Source organism: Calonectris borealis, chromosome 2 (assembly GCF_964195595.1).
Source record: "Calonectris borealis chromosome 2, bCalBor7.hap1.2, whole genome shotgun sequence".
NCBI classification, from domain to species: Eukaryota; Metazoa; Chordata; class Aves; order Procellariiformes; family Procellariidae; genus Calonectris; species Calonectris borealis.
The window spans coordinates 109,381,708-109,402,144 of record NC_134313.1 but is presented as its reverse complement, the minus strand read 5'-3'; the positions used below and the strand labels follow the sequence as shown (position 1 = coordinate 109,402,144).

At 37.2% G+C, this 20,437-nt stretch overlaps 1 protein-coding gene across 1 annotated transcript in view; it reads left to right on the top strand.

Moving 5' to 3' along the window:
* Positions 1–20,437, top strand: part of CUL1 (cullin 1) — a 55,872-nt gene that overhangs the window by 8,829 nt on the left and 26,606 nt on the right. Inside the window, exons 2-4 of the mRNA XM_075142918.1 lie at positions 7,200–7,492; positions 18,575–18,749; positions 19,944–20,111. Coding sequence (XP_074999019.1) covers positions 7,353–7,492; positions 18,575–18,749; positions 19,944–20,111 — 483 coding nt within the window. The 5' untranslated portion in view covers positions 7,200–7,352. The remainder of the gene's footprint in view (positions 1–7,199; positions 7,493–18,574; positions 18,750–19,943; positions 20,112–20,437) is intronic.

The window sequence follows — 20,437 nt, the reverse complement described above, 5'->3', positions numbered from 1 at the left end:
TGGGAAGAACAGTGACGCCCCGAATGAAGGCATTGTCACGGAGGTAAAGGAGCAACTGCTCAAACTTTACACCAAATTTACATGACTTGGTATTAAATTACTGGCAAATTGACCCTACTTGCTTCTACTCTAAACTACTTTTTCTAAAAAAAAAATGCTGCACAGAATGCTTTTACTACCCAAAGACAACTTTTGGAGGGAGGAGTGTATGCATGTATACATCTGCCTTTTTCTCATAATGAGATGAACTGAATTTAACTCTCTTGAAAATAAGATGAGCTAAAGCTTTTCACACTGCATATAACTCGGTATTTTGTAATAATACAGAGGAACTGAACATTGTAATTTGCATAATTTGTCTCTTAAATATCTTTGATATTGAAAAGGGAGAAAAGATTCTAATATTTCTCTTCTGGTACTGATATGATTTCTGGAATAACCATTTTTTACAGTAGTTGTGGTTTCATTTTGCTGGGGCACAGTGGAAATGTCTGCTATAGAGAGATTCTCCAGATTTTGATTAATTACACATTTGTAGCATGTGAAGGGCTAAGGACATTATGCTTGCTCCTAGCCTTGCTTTAAGGATTGGGTCACTTTACATGCATAAACTGTCTGCTTAATTTATAGTCTGTATATTTAGTGACCTAAAATACTTCTGGACAGAAATGTCAGTGCTATAAAATGTTGCATGCAGGACCATGGCTCAACTAAGCTATGTTACATTATAGTTTTGAGCTTATAATCGTAACCTCAACTGAAGTCAAGTAAACACAAAATAATTAATTTGCAGGAACATGGATATAAAAAGTGTCTTTGAAATCATAAATTGTGAGTGCAAGTGGTTATAGGGACAAAATAGAATTATTTCTCTTGTCTCTTTTCACGCTATCAAACATAAATGTGTGCTAGAATGGAGGTTGTGTCCTTTAGGATTCATGAGACATTTTTTAATCTGCAAAAAAAGATTTCCAAGAAATAGTGTATAAATTGTAACAGCAAAGAAGTAAAAGATGAAAGCAAAGAGAAATTTTAAGTGTCCCCCCACCCTGCCCTGGTGCTTATATCTGATTGATCATGTAGATTGTATCTTACAGGCTAAGTAGCAGTGGAGGGAGGTACATTGTTCTTAGCTCTGTACTTTGCATTTACATGCCTTTTCAAAAGGTGTGTGTTTGCATGACTTCAAGAGGAATCTTAGGCCTGGTTTGTAGGATGGATCATTTGCAGTGTCGCATCTGTGAAACTGTCCATGTTTGGTAAGAGAGGATATATGAGTAAATTGATTTCTTTGATTACGAGAGGGGTTTGGTTTATTTTTTGGTATGTTTTTTATCAAGCCTAACACTGAAAACAATAGATGCTGGATGCTTATTGTAAGGCAAAAACTTGCCAAATATTTTGATATGGTAATACTTTAGGGTCACTTCAACTATAGCGATTTTGAAATTTATGTGAGCTAAAGTATAAACCAGCATCCAATATCTTAAGTTGTTTTTAAAATAGTATAAGAACAAGCAAACAGCCTGTGTAAGAACAAAGGTAGTGTTTAATGTGGTTCTGGTTTAGTTTTTTGAAAATTCTTTTTGTGTGCTTGTGTTGTGTGGTGTTGGTTCAATCAGTATTGCATATCTTGGGTAAATAACCTTAATAGTTGCCTTGGCTCAGTGTGAAGGTAGCAAAGACTTTGAGGGAGTAAAACTGATTGGGAACCTTTTTGAGTGATGCTGTTTGCTGAGTACAAGAGCATCTGTTGAATTTCAGGATCAGACTTGCTGAAATACAGCAACAGGAGAGCAGGATAAAATAAGTTAGAGGAGTCAAGCTGGAAAAATGGGGAGGAAAGTTTGGCAAGAGGAATTTCGTTTTTAAGTGTGTGGCTGTATTAAACTTACTCCTTTTCCTTGTCTTTTGAAGCCAAAGATTAAAAGTTTATTACGCTTTATGCTTTTCAGCACAGAGGCTGATATTTTGCTTGTAGTGGCCATTTAAGTGAATGTGGTCACTGCACCAATTTCTACAAAAGATGTTAAACTGCAGCCAATGTCCAAATGAACTTGTACTGTATTTTTGTTACTGGGAAACTTGCATTCAGTTTTAGAAAATGGATTTGAGGCAGTGTACAGAGGTGAAATTCTGACTTCTAATACACACTTGTAAACTTTGGAAACCTTGTAGCACTAAAGGTCTTTGAACTTTTAATGGCATTCATTCACCATAGCTTATTAGTGAAACTTGCTTCTCTTCCCTAATGTGTTTGGTTTTAGTATGATTAAATCTGGTCACCTTAGCTCTCACTGTTAGGCGTGACAAGAACGTTCTTCTCATGTTTGAAATTAGACAAGGGATAAAATACTTGGAAATGACTAAGTCTAGGTCCTGTTCCTTTCTACTATGTCTTTAAAAAAATGCTGTCTGGCCTCCTGGGTCAACTGGAAAACCTTGATCTGGACCTATAAGTTCTTATGGGCCAAGAAGCTGACAACTTCAAATTCTATCTGTAATTATTGAAGTAAGCTATCTTGAAATCTGTAGCTTAGAAATAAGTGGTTGTGGGAGAACAATGGGTGATGCGTAGGCCTTGGAGCTGTGAAGCTGAAAGTTACATTATAATAGGATATAAAAATGAGGTAGTCGCTCCAACAGATGGCTTGAGATGCTCTAAATCCGGTGGTTTTTATTACGTTTTTTAGTTAAAAATAGGGTTAACTTTCATATTTTCTTATAGTCCTCATTCAGCATACACATAATTTTCTTCAGATGGGATATCTAAAAGAAATACCATTTATTATTAGACGATCAGTAAAAACAAAACCGCTGTTTTCCAATGCGATGCGTTTCCTTGCATATGAGGTGTGTCATGTTGTGTCCCCCTCCAGTAATGAAAAGGAGGGAATAGCATTTCCCTCTGTCCTTCAAGGCTGTTGTGCTAAAGTTTTGGCAGAATTACTACCTCCTTTTGACAATTGGCGTGGGCAGAAATGACAGTTTTGTTTGACAGTGTTTTAATTGCAGTGTTTGAATGCAGGGTTGAAAGGTAGGATGGTGTTGAACACTGTCATACTGCTGCATCAAATTGTGTGTATATCAGCTGGAAACTGCAGGGGTAATTTTTTTTAATGTAAATATAGCTGGTCCTGAAGATATAATGAAGTCTAGCTTCTCTGGTCCAGAGCTACAGAGCGGGTGTTGCAACTGGGGCAGGTGGTCCTGTCCGTGAAGCAGGTCACCGGTAAGTTTGATCTGTTTTAGTGAGAAAGCATGGTGATGGTCAGTTCAAGACTGACTTGTGCATAGTCCTGCCAACAGCACTTCGGAAGGTGAGAGATCTCACTGAAGTAAAGGTTGTGACTTAATGTTGAGGTTTTAATTCACCTGTAGCAATTCATGGTTCTTGGGAAGGCACCTTGCTCTTGGCAGTTGCGCACAACCCGGGCACTGAGAAATGGTAGACTTCTGAACTCTCTCTTCTCCATCTTTGTAAGTTTAGCAGTTGGGACCTTGGGTAAAGAGATGCAGTGTAACTATTACGGACCAGATTTTACCTTCCAGAATTGTTTGCCTAGGGGAGGTTTTCTGTCCGTCAATCACAAAAATAATTTTGAAAGCTACACTTACACTTTTCACATGAAAAATAGGACTTCATATTTTCACTGGGTGTTTGTGTATAATAACAACTGTGCCAAGTAACAAAGCCTTGTGTTATTCTTCCTCTCCCTATACATTTAACACCATAGCTTAATTTAACCACTAAGTACAAATGACTGCATAAATATGCTTTTGTAATTAGAGTATTCTTATGTAGTGAAAATTTATTCCTGTTAAGGTGATATATTAATAATTACCTTTCTGTTTTTCTGCACATGAATAAATCTGCAAAAAATTAGTAGCAGTTTATAGAATTATTCATCTATTGCTTTGTTTCCCAACTGTGTTAACTAGTAACTAACTGGAAGAAATAAATTATTAGAGTCTAGGAAGTTAGTGATGTGATGCTATTATTCTGTGTTTGTGTCTTTAATTGTGAAATTCAAATTGGAAGCCAGCCAAGGGATAGCGAGGTAATGTTATCAAATGTAGTGGAATTTATTGCTTATAAAGAAAAGATATTTCTATGTAGTGAACTGCATGAGAAAATAAAAATCAAGTTCTTTCTCATGGCATTGTTTTTAATGGCTACATCCGGACTTAAATACAGAGGGTTACTTCAGGGAGAGGAGAGGGAAGATTAGTACAGTGTGAATGAAGAACACCTTGAGTTTAAAAAATTGTGGGAAAAGGTAGTATTTGTAGATGCACCAGGGTACATAAAAACTAGGAGATGCTTAATTAGAGAAGAAAGTTAAATATTTCCATTGTCATAGAGGGGGAAACTCCACATCTGCTGGGCAGCTGGACACCGCAGGCTTGCAATGGAAGGGTGGCTGCCTTTTCCCCACACCTGGAGAGATGTCTGAGTAAGAGCCCCGGCTGCCGCTCCTCTCTGCGGGCTGCCTGGGAAGGGACCTTGGCCGAGCTGTGAACTATTGTAACCGTTATTGCGCTTTCTGCTAGCTAGCAAGGGGTTGGCCTTTTGTTATGAACTTTTATACAGCCATGAAGTATTTTGTATAAGTTACGCCAAAATATTTTTACTAAAATGCACTCTAATTGTAGGCCGCTTGCTTTTTTGCAGATTAGTAAGAGTGTAACGGTTGGTTACTTTTTACCCATGCTGTCGTTGTAGTAGAGTTGTAGATTTGTAACCATGTCTTCTCTTGCTTGTGTGGAGAGTTCAAATAGTACCCGATTTTAGGAACCAAAAAGTTTCCTCTCTCCTGGATTGTAGACATCGAATTAATTTTCTTGCTTTGTATTGCAATGCTGACTTAGGATCATAGTCCAAGATTGTGGGTGTGTAATGTGCACAGAGTGTTTCCTGCAGTAGAGGCGAATGGCCAGTCGTGGACCTTTGTTCCTTTGGGCTTTCATTGCTCAGTTGTGGAAGTCCGTCATTGTTAGTGTTGCAGCAGGTTCGATTTCCAGAAATTAAAGAAGTGAAATACAAAATCTGTATTACACTTCCGCATGATGATGCATTATTCCCATATGTCTTTAATAACCAGTTTGCTGTAATTATAGAAACAGAATGGCAAGGTTAAATTTTAAGTGTATGTTTTATAAGATATATATTGATTGAATTCCTGGTTTTCCACCTAATCTTTTAAGTAATTGTTGCTCATGTAAAAAGAAAAATTAACTACAGAAGCAGTTTATGTCTCATTGAAATAAGACAGTACTTGTTGCTCAGATTGACATAATGAAAATACTTCTCAGTGTTTCTTACTTAGAGCTTGAAATTCAAATGCTTATGGGTGGTGGATAGTAAAGGTCTATGAGGAGTGGTAACTTCTGTGTTACTGTGGTAAGACAGATTCATTGACTAAAAAAACTGAAGAAATGTCTCGATCATTTTAGGGTGAAGGAGATAAGGCAGAAGAGAAGTCCTACAAATAATTTGGGGGAGGGGAGGGGAGATCAGGGAGGGTATAACGGAATACTTAATCTTTAAAATAGTGTGAAATCTGGAGTGGAGCATGTAACAGCCTAGAAGTGGCTGTGACAAAGCACCTATGACATACCGTAGATCCTGAAGAAATATCTTTATTTTGTGCTGCTCAAAGGTCAAAAACAAATAATAGGATTTATCGGATCTCGGCCTATACTATCCTTGAAATTATGGAAGGGTTCATATAAGCCTTGAGCAGCAGTCTCCATTACCGGGCAGGTTTATCATAAAGCTGTATTCTTGTCTGTGGAAGCATGGCAAAAAGTCATCATGTGTTTCACTGTGTTTTGAGTATTTCAGTGAATGGGCTCTAGGGTACAGAATCACAGAATGGTCTAGGCTGGAACAGACCTTTAAAGATCATCCTGTCCAACCTCGCTGCCTTGGGCAGGGACATGTTTAATTAGATCAGGTTGCTCAAAGCCCCATCCAGCCTGACCTTGAACACTTCCAGGGACGGGGCATCCACAACTTCTCTGGGCAACCTGGTCCAGTGTCTTGCCACCCTCATCGTAAAAAATTTCTTATGTCCAATCTAAATCTACCCTCTTTCAGTTTAAAAGCATTGCCCCTTGTCCTGTCAGTACAGTCCCTGGTAAAAAGTCTTCCTCCATCTTCCTTATGAGCCCCCTTTACATATCGAAAGGCTGCAGTAAGAGTAAGTTGGTCCTGACTTATTACAACTCTGTTATTTAAATTGTGTTACCTCCTTTGTCATTTTTGGATATCTTCTTAATTTTGTTGCTATGGTGGATGAGACATGTTAAAATTGCAAAATATTTTAAGCACTTGTGTAAAAATGGATCTTCTCTGCTTGATATTCTCAGTAGTCCTTTCCAGGTGACTGTTGGTTTTCCTACTCTGTCATTTTACAAGGCTGATGAATGATAACCATCTTTTCGTTACCTCCCAAACTTTGTGTGCTTAAGCACTTGTGGGAGTAGTGCATTTTCTTAGTTTCTTATTCTTTCATTTACAATTCACACAAACTTTATTTTGTGCACTCCATAAGTAGTTCTTTCTTCCCACTGTTATTGGCTTCGTATTCTCTTGGTGGTAAGATGATATTGAAGGAAGTGGTGTTCATTTACTTCACAAAGAAATTAATGTAAGCATGCATTTACCGGATAGAAAAATTCTCTGCTCCCAAAATATCTTAGACTTTCAGGTTACCTGTAATAGAATCTCAAGTCTGGAAGAGTTATTGATAACCAAAGAAAAATCATCTTCTGGTTAATCTTGGATATCCATCAGGATGCTTGTTAAACAGTGAGTTACCACAGAACCCCGAGTTGTTTGGAAATTCTGGAGTTTTACTGTTGTATAGGGAGGAAACACTTCTTAGTAGGATAGTGTCTGCTGCTTGGAAAGATTTTTACCGTTACATTTTCTTACTAGCATTAGGGTTTTTTTGTCAGCAGCACTGACCTACAAGCTTTGGACAGATGTGGGCACTAACAGTCACATTTTGTAGTGGATTGCTGAATTGCAAAATTATGTTCTTTGGTTCTGGTATTTCAGACGTCACCATGGATTTCTCATCTGTGTAAATGAAAATATTTCAATGAAATAATTAATTTTTTATCTTTTTCTCTAGTGTGAATGAATTCGGACTGTCATATAACGTGCGTATTTTCTTTTCCTTTTGCAGATGATCTTCCTGGGAAACATCACTATTTGTATGTAAAGAATATCTCACTGGGTTGCTGCCACTGAGTTTAGAATGTTACTTGACTTGTGATTCTGATGGAGGAATAACCAGATCTCAGGCTGCTGCACTGGAAGACTTTACAGGAAATACAAAATGTCATCGAATAGGAGTCAGAACCCGCATGGACTTAAACAGATCGGTCTTGACCAGATATGGGATGACCTAAGAGCTGGAATTCAACAGGTTTACACCAGACAAAGTATGGCAAAATCCAGATACATGGAACTCTACACGTATCCTAACGCCTAAGCCAGTTAGTACTTTCACTGTTAGTAGATTAGAAAAAACTTACTTTTTCTAAATTCAAAATTGCTTCATAACTAATTGACTTAGTGGCTTTTAAGAATATATTTTTATTTTGAAGTTAGCCTTTTCTGTTTAATCTTGCTGGCAAATAAGCAGGAACATTCTGTTGTCTGGAAAACTGTCTTTGTAATTATGGCTACCTCTGAATTTCAGATTTGATTACTATTATTTTTGACAGAGCAGATGTTTAAAGTGATTTTATTAATGGGTCTAATTTTGAGTCCACAATACACCAAAAGAAAACAGAAATTCTTTTTCCTTTATATGTTAGTCTCTGGCATTATGCTGCAGGTCTTATTTGTAATAATGTCTGGTTACTTGGAAAATTTTTCTCTTATCAACCTTAGAGTAGTACTTTACTCTGAGTTGGTTTTATAATTTTGCAGCTGGAGTGAGAATGTGACCAATGGATTTCTCTTGAATTTCTAGCTTGCATCAGAGAGCTATTGAAATTTTCCAGTTTCTCCCCATTCTGGGAGTTGTTATAAGATGCTGAAAGGGAGTTGGGTTCATCCTTGTACACGTACTGAAGTGCTGAAGTACTATTTGAAAGATTGTAGGAAACTTGTTTCTGTCAGGTAGTGCGTAAGGATCTTTTATCACTAATTTGAAGGAGAGATGTGCCTCTTGCTGTATTATAGCTTCAGTGTTTGACTTCAGGACTTTGGAAAGTGAGAAATCCGTCTTTTATGTTCCACCTATAAAGTGGCATGTAAATGGATTTGATGAGGAACCACCTCTGTTTTGCATCTGTTGTTCTGTGTTCACTTTTGTAATCTTGTATTGCTCAGTAGACTAAGCACTGCTTAAGAAGATGGTACAGCAAACTGTGTAGACATATGATAGAAGAAATGATGACTGAATGCATTTCCTATCTTACTTTAAGTAGTTCTGCTATTTTTCTTTATCAATTTTTAGAGCTTTTTAATAAAAGTTATTGTTCTAATACATGAATTAACATCTAAAGCTGTTGGCACTGATTTGGAATTATGTATCAAATTTTAGTCTGTGGTAATTTTTTGGAAAGGACAGAGCTTTTATAAAAGAGGAGCTTGAAGGCTATAAAGCAATTAATTCTGTACTTCTCTGGACTTTCTAAGGAGTTAGAAAAGTTTGTTTTCTGTACATGTAATGTCAGAGTCGATGTGTAATCTTACCTGTGCCTGCAGAATCCACGCTCCTGGGGGGGGTGGGAAAAACCCTGAATAAGTCTGCTGAGTGTTTCTAGGATACTTCTTTAATAGTGATGGGAAAATGAAATAAGATTTGGTTTAGGGTCAGAACTTTTTCTAAGACTTAAAATGACTGTTTTCTTGCAGCGCTAGGTTTAGTAGAACCTCTGAGAGTTTTTTTTTCTGAGTGCCTTTAATATATTCCTGTTTGAGTTCTATCAAGCAGAGCAGCTGAAGACTAAGTACTTCTTATAATGGTAATGTTAAAACACTTGCTTTTTTCCCTCTCCTTCTGATGTTCTCAAATATCCTGTAAAAGGGATATGTGGTCTGTTAACTTCTCATTTCCATCTTGTTGCTGCTTCAAAGAGTTGTTTGGTCCAGTTTTTGTTGCTTTCATAAGTGAAACAATTTAGTGGTTAATTTTGATGGTTGACTTTCATTTGTGCATTAATTTAATATTCTGATAACTCAGAGTATTTGACACTGGTTAGGCTAAGAGTTTTTAATCTGCTGTGAAGATAACAGTGCCCTTTGCATCCTATACCAAGTGCACGTGTTCAAAAGTTGTGCTTAAAAGATTACTTCCCTTTCAGATGCAGTATCTGTAACACATTTGCTCAGTCTTTGCATACAGCAAGTCTAGTAGATTGATGGACCTAATTTGTGAAGCTCTGCTTATCAAACAGCTTGGTTTGGAAAGCAGAACAGTTGCAGATGAGTTTCAGCTGCAGTTGTAATTGGTGTGAAGATCAATCCTACTTACAAGGACGCTGGATGTGACAACAGTTTGGAAATCTTGCACAGTTTAGTCATTTCCTCATCCTCTTTTGTCCTTCCCCCCCTCTTTTTTTCTCTTTTTTTCTTTTTTTGTTGGTGTTGTTTTGTTTTGGTTTTTTTTTTTGTCAGGGCATTGCTCCTGAAGTGGATTCCATTTCATCACTGTAATTTATAAGAGGAGGAGAACCATGCATACAAGCAAGCCTGCCTTTACTCCTGTATCTGGCATCAAATTTTCAGTCAGAATTGATTGGCGATATGGAAGTTTTTGTTGTGCCTTGTTCAAGTGAATCTGGGAAAGAAGAGTTACACAATTCAGACAGTTTGGACCTCCATCCTACCTCCATTCATTTTCTTTGTTCAGAGTGTCTCTTTTTGTGAGACACTAGATTCAGTCTCTGAGTACAGGCCAGAACTTGTACTTAAGGTGTTTTTTTTCCTTCATTCCAGTGGGAGAAGAAAGAGGTTGATTATTCCAGGGGTTTTCTAGATCTGAGAATACTGAACAGATGAACCAAGAAATCTTGTTTCTGAATGGTGGTTCTCAAGATCCTCATCCCTACTTTTTCTAATTCAGATCCATTTGTGCTTCTGATTGCAAAGTGTCGTTTTTGTCAGATCAGATGATCACCAGATGTTTTTCAGTACTGCATATACTTTTGTGATTCCATTTGCCCTGCCAGGTATGCCAAAGCACCTAACCAGAAGAGGCGTCCTTTATGGAAGTTGTGATATTTTTATTTACCACTCCTTACATGATTATGAAGATTTATTTACCACTCCTTACATGATTATGAACATCAATGTACTAATGTACTTTAATTACTTTCTGAGGTATGTTCTTTGTGTTTCCTATTTACAACTTCCATATAGAAACAGAATTCCTTTAGAATGGTGCTTGCTGTGGAAGGTGAGACATGTTTTTTTTCTTGTGTGGTTTGTTGTTTTGTTTATGTTTTTTTTCCCATGTGTGAGATTCTTGAAAAGGAAATCCTTTATCTGGATGCTTTTCTGTCCCTTACCAAGATAATTAAGTAATTTGTAGTACTGAAGAGCCTAGTAGCTCCTGCAGTAGTAACTAACGTCTTGGGACAGCCTGTATTGCAAGCTAGCCTAGAATTACATGCCAAGCATTGACTTCATGCAGAAAAAAGAAATAGTCAATAAGATCAACTAGGTTTCTAGGAATGGTAGACCTAACAGCATTACTAATGTTGTGAGGGAAGGGCCTTGTTAACCTATTTTCCATTCGTGGCAATGAGTTTGGAGGCTGTTAGCAACAGGACTAGGTTGTAAAAGTCAATGTTAGAGCAGCGATAAAGTCACTCCTGGAACTCAGGAGGACAATGGCAAGTTTTGGTACATTGCACCTGAGGGGGTGGTTCACTCAGAAATAATTCTCTCTACTTTATGCAAAGGGAAAAAAGTTCAAGCTGCTGTTCTTCAACAACAGAAAAGGAACCCCATTTGTTGCAATAGTCAAAAGTAATGAAATTGTAATATCAATGTATACAGAATATCTCTCCGTGGTATTTAGTCTATTTGGAGGAAACTGCCACTGAGTCTGTGCAAGAGAGAACTGTGCTTGCGTGTAGTAAGTTGCGAGCTTCTGTTTTGAATTGTAGGTGGAAGACCTATTGCTTCACTAGAATTATTTTTACTCAGCTTGCTCATATTTATATTGCTGTAAGTCACTTTTCTTTATGGCCACCTCTTCTTAAACTCCATTTGGCAATGGTAAAATATTCATACATCTTGTGCTAGTTTTCTTTTTTTTGGCAGAAGGTGATGCCCGTTTTTTTAAACTAATCATATGATGAGTCTGCAATTTATTTTCCTCAGGCCTCATGGTGTGAGAGGATGAATCGGGATTTACATACATTTGGATTTAAACTCTGCAGTGGAGAGAATGAAAGGATTTTGTTACTCCTCTTGTTTTATGTGTCTTAAGCAGATTCTCAGACCAGGTGTTAGACTATCAGAAGACTTTACTGCACTATATTAAACTAGCATAATTTTTCATAGTGGCTTACACAAAAAGCTGAATAACTTTCTGAGATTCTTATTTTCTTCCTCCAAGCACACATCAACTTCTCAATTTCCAGATATGATTGGTGAATGGGAAGCTTAGTGGTGGGCTTTTATTTCATATGTGTGTAGTTTTTATTTGAAATGTCAAAATGACTTTTTTTGGCATAAACTCATGCTTTCACTCTCTTGATTTACAAAACATAATCTGAGAGGCATTTTTAAGGAATTTTTTTAGACAGTGTAGTTAATTTATGCCCATACGGAATAGCAGAGTGTTTTTGTCCAGTTTTAATATTTAAAGACAATTCAATTGGGAAAAATGAGACTGCTTAAAGATTCCAAGTACCGTTAATTTGTAACAAATAAGGTTTTTATCTGCATGAAGATATCTTAAAATCTTTTAATTGATAAGAAGAGGCGTATACAGCACTATGGAAGGTGGGGTTGTTTTACTAAAAAGTGCATCTGCAATGTCCAGATTGGCTTTCAAAGTCTTTCTAATGTTGTGTACATAAAAATCATACTGTTGATTTCAACAGTTTTTATAATACGTTTGAGTAGTTGTGTTTAACAATTACCATGTAGCTCTTTTGTGAAACTTTGAAGTAAAATGGCTGAATTTACTATGACTTAAAATTTGCTCAAGCCTTAAACCCATAGATCGGATTTTACAAATGTTTTTCTTATATTATTGTTCCATTATTGACCATAGTAATTCTTTTCAAAAGTAATTGCTTTAAGTATTTTGAAGTAAGGTTAGGTAAAGGTTAGGTAGTTCTGTCACATTTCATTATTTTGTGAAAAATATTCTTCTTCTTTCTGAATTTACTTATTGTGATTCAATTTTGTTAACTTATTTTAACGAAGTGGTAGTTACGGATTATCCATTGGACCAAATCATAAGTAATTGTACATCACAAAAGGTTACTGTAATCTGTTTTATAAGCTGGGATTTTTTCTCTCAGATATTAGCAAGTGGTAAAGGAAAAGATTGTGTTAAACATTACATAATTAAGTGTAGTATGCTTACATTTTAAAAATACCAGATGACTCAGGATAATCTGTCTGTTCATAAAATAGAATGTATAAACACATTTAACATTTTTTTTCCTGTGGATAGATTCAGCACCAGTAGTACGTGTTGCCCAAGCAAAACCATGAGGCTCTTCGCTTGGCATCCATTTGCCAAGGTCTTTTGTAGTTGCTTCTGTTGCAATCCTTGTCCTAATGGCTTTCACTGGAATTCCTGTATTTTATTAGGATTTTAGATAGCACGTGTATATTAAAACTGTGAGAATCTTTCATTTTCTGATCACATTAATCTGTTGTCACCAGGCAGCATAGTATGTTGCTTATTTTTGGTTGGTTTTTGTTTCTCTGAACAGATTATTATGCTTTTTCTGTACAGAAAAGATACTGGGATGTTAGGGCATGCACTTCTTAAACCTCAGAAACTGTTCCACTTTCTCTTGAGATTCTCTCACTTTGAGCCATCCTTTCACTTTAATGTCAAATTGTTTAAGGTCACTCTGGATACATCAAAGCAGCTTCTACTGTCTTCTAATCCTACTTATATTCAATATGATATTTTATAGTGTTTCTCATGTACCGGTTAGTGCTTGTGTGGAACATGAGGGTAGAAGTAAATGTATTTGTTTACATGTTCGAAGGGTACATAATACACTTTTCCTTGTGTGGAAGGGTAGGTATAATTGTATGGTTTTGTGTATATTTATAAAAATTGCTGCTTCAGTTTGAAAGAAGTGCAGAATATGTTTATATTAGTGTGATCAGTTCCTTTTTCTATGTTATCGCTTGCTGTTCTACTTGGGTTTTATAGTAATGAAGAATATTCCATACAAAACCAACTTCTGTCAATGCAAAGAACTTTAAACTTAAAAGCAACCTTAGTTATGGTGGTTCTTACACTTCCTGGCGTAAAGACTGTATATGCATTTGGCTTTGAAAATGTGTGTTTTCCTTGTAACTCAGTGCTTCTCTTTGATTCTTTTGAGTTTATGCTATGAAGAAGAAAACAAGAAGTTATCTATTAGTCTTCACATGGCTTTTGCGGGAAGTTTCTCCGATCTCAGACTTGCAGAAACGTGTCTGAACTCAGGATTTTCATAGCAGCTGCGTGGCTGATGCTGTAATAGCTCCTTCAGTCTCTGCCTCAGTCCTTCCCTGGCTAAAATGGGAATGGTTTAACAGTGCAATTTTATCTAATCTAAAGACTTAAATGTGTAATTGATCTTAGGTTAAAGTGTATTGAAACACAAATGGAGAATGTGTTGAGGGCAGGGTCTTGATTTTTTTTGTTTGGTTGGTTGGTTTTAACTGCTTTGTGGAAGTAACCCTTCCTTACTGGATGACAAACTGAACATACTTAAAATAGGCTCTTGCTGATACCTCCCTGAAAAGAATGAAGGTTTCTGGGTTTTTGGTTTTTTTTTCGTTTTACTGCTGCTCCTCACAGCTGAAGTTGGTGTTTAAAGCACTTGTTCTGAAAAGTGATTGATTTTTGGCAACCTCATAATTTCAAAAACTTGTGCAAAATTTCTTCATCTGTTTGGCTTATAAAACGTTGAAGTCACTTCTCTTAGCAGCTTTACTTATGCATGAGGTGGTTTTGTGAGGTTCGTACAACTTAATCTTCTGGACACACAAGAGTTGAAATGGCTTTAATAATTTTGAAGAAAATACATAAAGCTGTTCTCTAGTAAGTATAGTAAGCTGTATTGCTTGTATTAGAAGTGGTTTTACAAGAATATAAAACTTCCATAGTCTGTCCTAGCAATTTTCCTATCAGTATTTTCAGTAACTTTCTGTATGTTGTTCTTTCATGCCTTTGGTGTAATCTAGGAAAATACAAATTTTTGACAGAAGTGGAACTAATCTCAACTTGATCCTGTAGGCCAGCTGTTGAGGTGACAGAGCGCTCAGCATAGAGTTAATTAGTGCTTTAGATCTGTGAAATAGCAAATTTATGCCCAAAATTGATCTTTATAAAGACTAGAAGTAATGAAAGAGAAATTCTGGTTAGAGAGTTGTTCAGCTTATGCTGTTGTTGTGTTCTTCCTCCTTTTCAAAAGCTTTGTTGTTGTTTCTCTCTGCCCTATAGTTTTGTGCTACATTGTATTAATTCTGCTTCCCTTTCAGTTCCTTTTAATTTTACATATCTGTTCCTCAAGCAGACTTATTCCAGTTGTGTTAATTTTTCATAGCAAAATGGAAAAATTGTGGGGACCCAGCTGTGCTGCTGAAAGGGAAATCAGTTATTACCTCAGCAGAACTGTTTTCTTTATAGAAAATTTAAGATTAGAACTCACTTGAAACTGAGTAATTTGCACCCATCAGTGTAAAATTTGAGTGTTTTCCTGTTGTGTATCAAATTACAAAACTGGTATTTGTCTCACATAATTTCTGTTTGCACTTGTTCCTGGAGGAAAAAAATGCTGTACGGAGTATTGTGGTACATTTCTGGGGCGGAGGGTAGATTAGAGGTGACCATGGCACGCTCAAGCTTGTGTTTTGATGGTGTACTCGCTCAAAAAGTATGTGCACCGCTACTGAAAGAGTCTGTTTCACTTCCCCTGGGTGGACACAGAAGTTCAGATCTGCTCAGCAGAGGATCTGGGAGCAGGGGCAATGGTTAGTTGCAGCGGCAGTCACTTCCCCAGTCCAAATCACTGGTTGCCTGCGTGAACTCCCATGCTACTGGAAAAGCAGGTGGCAAGTAAGCCCTCCAGGTGGCTTGTGTGTCAGCATCATTTCCTTCCATGGAAATGATCTCCTACAAGGCCATAAATTCATTATTCCCATGCTGCCACACCATGTTTTTTTTCTTTTGCACAGCCCAGCTTTAGAAACTGAGTCAAGGCTTGTCAAAAGCAGTGTAAATTATATTGAAGACAAAGGTGCCAAAATTAATTTGTCTTTGGCTGCTCCTTGTATCCCATTTTGAAGAGTTTCAGAGAAGTTTTGAAAAAGCTTTTTCATCTTAAACAGCGCAATGCTGAATAAATTTATAAACTTCCTTGTGGTCTTCTACCTCAAATTTTAATTTAGATAAGTAAGTGTAATTTCTCCTTCACTGTAAGGAAGGTGTAGAAGTTAGAAGAGATTGATCTTGATCTGTTCCCCCTGTAGATGGTTTTTCTGTTTGCTGGGGCAAATCTGAAGTTCAGCAGCCAGAAGCTTGGGGAGCAGCGCAGCTTCACTGCGGTGCAAACTATTCTATTGATGAATTGACTTCTCTGCTTGTTGTAGTATGTGAATTGCTATGCAGAATTGTGCAAACACCCACAGAAATGTTTCCTAATGGCTGTTTGGATCTGTATAGGACTTCCAGTGTACGAAGCAGTTGAGGGGGTTAGTTTGCCTTCTGCAACCGAGAATTCTTTTCATAGTGTTCTCCTTGTGATTCGCAGATGGACTGTCATGTACTTCGTTGCAAGCAGTGCAAGTCTGATTTTGTCAGTCTTTCTGTCAGTGGTTGGCTTTAGCAGATGGGGACACAGATTGTAAACAAAGTGTAAGAGAGCATTCTTTTATGTGTAGTATGTCAAAGAGTTGTTTGCACTTACAAACTTCCTTCTCCACAGGCAAACTAACTTCAGTTTGACTTGCGTAGAACAACTAAACTAGAGCATTTCAAAAGTGCTGTCTTGGGCACTTTGGCTAGCAAGACTAAAGCCGGAATAACAAGTAAACATGGGCATTACTGGTATATTTTTATTCCAGCTCTGAGTTGATTACTGTCAGGCATGAACAAAAGGTCTCAGTCTCTCTCAATGTTTACTTCACAAGGAATCCTGGTTTTAATAGTAAAATGTATGGGGTTAGGAAAAAGCTTATGTCTTCTAAGCTTGGTCTTTTATCTTTCTGAAGGCTGTTTTCTAAAGAACAGAAAGAATATTTTCATCAGGCAGCATTCACAAAAACTGCAAGAATTACCTGTCGTTTGGACAATCGTCATGTTTTTAGGCTTACTCAAAGCCATTTGGGATAGGAGAGTTCAAGAAAGGAGGAGGCAAGACTGCCAACTGGGTATTTATGAATCGTGATGGAGAGACTTTCCATACATAATTCAGAGGACCTTATATTAAATATTTTAAAGTTAAACTGTGAGGTAAGCCCTGCTTTTCTTGTTTGTGAAAAGAAGGAAAGTTTTGTATCTAGAGAAGAATTGTTAAGCTGTGTGGCATTCCTCACTTGAACAGGGAATTCTGAAATTGAAGCATAGATGGTAAAAGTAGTGACAGTGCCAGGAGAGTTGAACAAACAAATAGCTAGGAGCTGGAAGAAATCATTAATGTCCAGGAAATAAGTGGCTGGTAGAGATAAGAGGCTGATAAAAGTTCAGTTGCTAAGCACAAATGAAGGTTTTATATTACTGGTTGATATAATGGGAAATCTAATTATTTGGCACCTGGATGAGGTAACAGGTAAGAAATAAATGTGTACTGTATATTTTCAAAAAGAGTTAATCTTAGGCAAAGAGCATTACTCTTTTGGACAGAATGTGACAACTTTCTGAACAAGTACATGAGTATAGGCCGTGAGCAGGCTTTCCTTTCAGTTTGACACGAAGACTATGAGCCTTGTTCCTGGTGGTGTGCAGGATACTCTGGTCTTTAAACCCAGTTTAAGGATATGATTTGTCCGTGAAGCTTTTTTTTTTAAAGAAATTGCAGGGGAGTTAACTGGATATTTTAAGAGATTTTTCTGCTTGAGCTTTACTGTTTAAATACTAGAAGCAAGTCTGTTCATAATGACTGCATCATATATTTGGGGTTTATAATTCCCTTGCTATTTAATTGTGCTGATGTCTTCCATTACATTGCATTGGTCTTTCTGAAGGGAAAGATAAAAGGCAAATCTCAGCAACATACTAATTTCGTAATACGTGGCACACTGTGGAGGAAGCCTGTCTAGTGGTTAAAGCTTGGCCCATTAGTTAAAACACAAGTTAAAACCAAATTAGGCCTTCTGGATTGCTTAATACGATGTTCTCTAAGAATGGATGTGACTCAAAAGCCTGCCCTCGGACTGTCAGTAGAAGCGTGAGTGCGTGAGTGCTCAGTAGCTTCGTTCCTGTTGGCTAATCTTTTGCCGGGTGAGTCATTAGGGTAATTTTTGTTGTCGGATCTGAGTCCTCATCAAGTTGAATTTGAATACTACCAAGCTAGTTTATTATCCTTGTTTGTGGAGTGCAGTTTCTTCTCATTTGAAGTGTTTTGAACAGTGTGACTTCCACTTAATACTTTGGAAAAATTCTGAATATTTGAATGTTTTTGATCAGAAAACAGAATGTTTTCTTGAAATGTTATGTTAACAGATACACCAAGTCTTCCAGGCTGTATTAGTATGAGAGGAAAAATTGTTGCTACCACATACTTGAATGTTGGGATTATACTTGTAGCCTAAAATTGGGTTTCGGTGAATCTCATCTTCTGGTGTGCATTTGAGTGTGTGTGTGTGTCTCACCATGCTTTCTAGGATTGTCACCTGTCTGCCAGTGTTAAATGGCCAAATCTTTTGTAAAGGATTGTGTTTGAAAGAATGCAACAATATTATCGTCTTTGTTTTCAACTACTGAATGTTGCTTGAGGCTAGTGTTGAAATTTCTTCCTGTTCAAATGAAAGCTTATGTATTTGTAGAAGGCCAATATAATACATCAAATAAATTCCATTTAAACCTTGAAAATAATCTTACCAGCAAATTCCACTGCTTTGTTTTCTTGGTGGTCTTGTTAAGTAAGCGTTAAGTAAGTTTAATGTTGGTGTCAGTATTTGCAGTGCACTCGGCAGCCTGACACATTTCTGCTGCAGATGATTCTGCTGAAAATTACTTCATTTTCTTAGCTTTGATTTGATTTTATGTGGGGTAATGCATCTTGTAATGTATTATGGTTGTCATTTATGGTGATATAAAAATAGCTTATTGAAATTAACATATTGTTTTTCATTGTATTTTTAATGTCTCATGTTGCCAACATGAGTATTCCTTAACTTTCCTGTCAGTCATGTTTATAACTACTGTACTAGTGTACACCAGTCTAATCAAGCACGAGGAGCTGGAGTACCTCCTTCTAAATCGAAAAAGGGCCAGACACCTGGAGGTGCTCAGTTTGTTGGCTTGGAATTGTACAAACGGCTAAAAGAATTTCTGAAGAACTACTTGACAAATCTCCTTAAGGTAAGATGGGACATTAGATGAATCGGCATTTTGTAGCAGTAATACAGGCTGGGCTGAGAGAAGCTTGTATCAACAAAACCAGAGCTGTATGCAGCCACTGGAAGTAAATTGAATGATCTTGAAATTTGCTTTTGTCTCCGTTGGCCATTAGAAACTTTTGTAGGCTTTACCTTGGGCATAGATCAGTTGCTAAGCGTACCTGTCAGCTGCTTTTCCTCTTCAAGCCAAAACGGTGTTTCTGTGTTTTATAGAAGTAACGTTATATGCCGTCTTAAGCTGTCCTGTATCTTGAACAAGGATAGCTAGACTTCCTGTAGTTATTAGTAATGCATATTAGTATGCTGAAAAAATGGTTGCCTGTAATGTTGAAAATGCCTGATGGTAGCCATTAATTTAATTTAATAAATAAACTACTAATAGAGCAGGATGTTTGGCTGCTTTGTAAGAGAATGGGTCCTAATTATTTTTGGAAAGGAACCGTGGTTTTAACTTCTGGGATTTTAGTTTTGAGCAATAATAAAAGAATTCTTGATGTCTTATCAAGTCTACTGTGTAAATTTATGAAGCTGCATAAAGGTGTCTGAGGTCTTAGCCAGAATGCACTCCTGGTTTTATTCCCTTGTCCATTCAAGCTGTAGTGGTCCAGTTTGGAAAGATACTTGAACTTCCATGTCTTACAACTTTATTTTCCTTTTTTCTGTAACAAGAACAAACATGATGCCATACCTGTTTCCAGGAATACGGGGTTCTATTTACTACCTGACAGGGTCCTAGAGAAGACCCCATCCACACTCACTTGTTTCAGCTCCCCAAGTAGCAGCAGTGGGAGTGGGTGGTATATTTTATGGAGATTGTCATGTTGAATGCATTACCATTGCACTGGCATGTTTTACCTAGTGCACTCATCAGTGTCGCTGTCTGTTTCTAATGTGGTGCCCTCTTGCTCTCTCCCACAGGAGGGACAGGAGCTTCTTCTGGAACTTTGTCTATGCTGTGTATTTTTTTACCAGTCTTCTAATTTCTGAATCTCATACTGGCCTTGTGCTTTATTAATGGAGAAGTAAATGTATTAGCACTATGTTTCCTATAAATGCATTGCATGGTGTAGATTTATTACACAATTTGTACACCCTTATATATCTTGGTGGTACCTTAAAATTACCTAACAGTACTGGCAAACTTCTGTTATTTCAGGATGGCGAAGATTTGATGGATGAGAGTGTGCTGAAATTCTACACTCAACAGTGGGAAGATTATAGGTTCTCAAGCAAAGTATTGAATGGGATATGTGCCTACCTCAATCGACATTGGGTTCGTCGTGAGTGCGATGAAGGTCGTAAAGGAATATATGAAATTTATTCGGTAAGTAGCTTTTTGAAGTAAGTGATTTATCCATTCCATCTGTCATGTTTGCATTATCAGCCTACAGATTGCTCCTTGAAACTTGTATGAAGTTCGCAGAAGTTTTGAAGAAGTGGGCAAAGTGGAAATCTCCCCCCTTTCTATACTCCCACCCCAGTATATTTGTAAAAATTCCATGGGTCTAAACCTCTGAGATGTTTAATCTGCCTTGAATGTATTGGGACTACCAATATTAGACTGTCGAGGGTTGTCTATTTCTGAATATTTGCTGCTTATACTGTTATCTGTGTGCATCAGTGTGGCCTTGTCGTTCCACTTAGAATTCA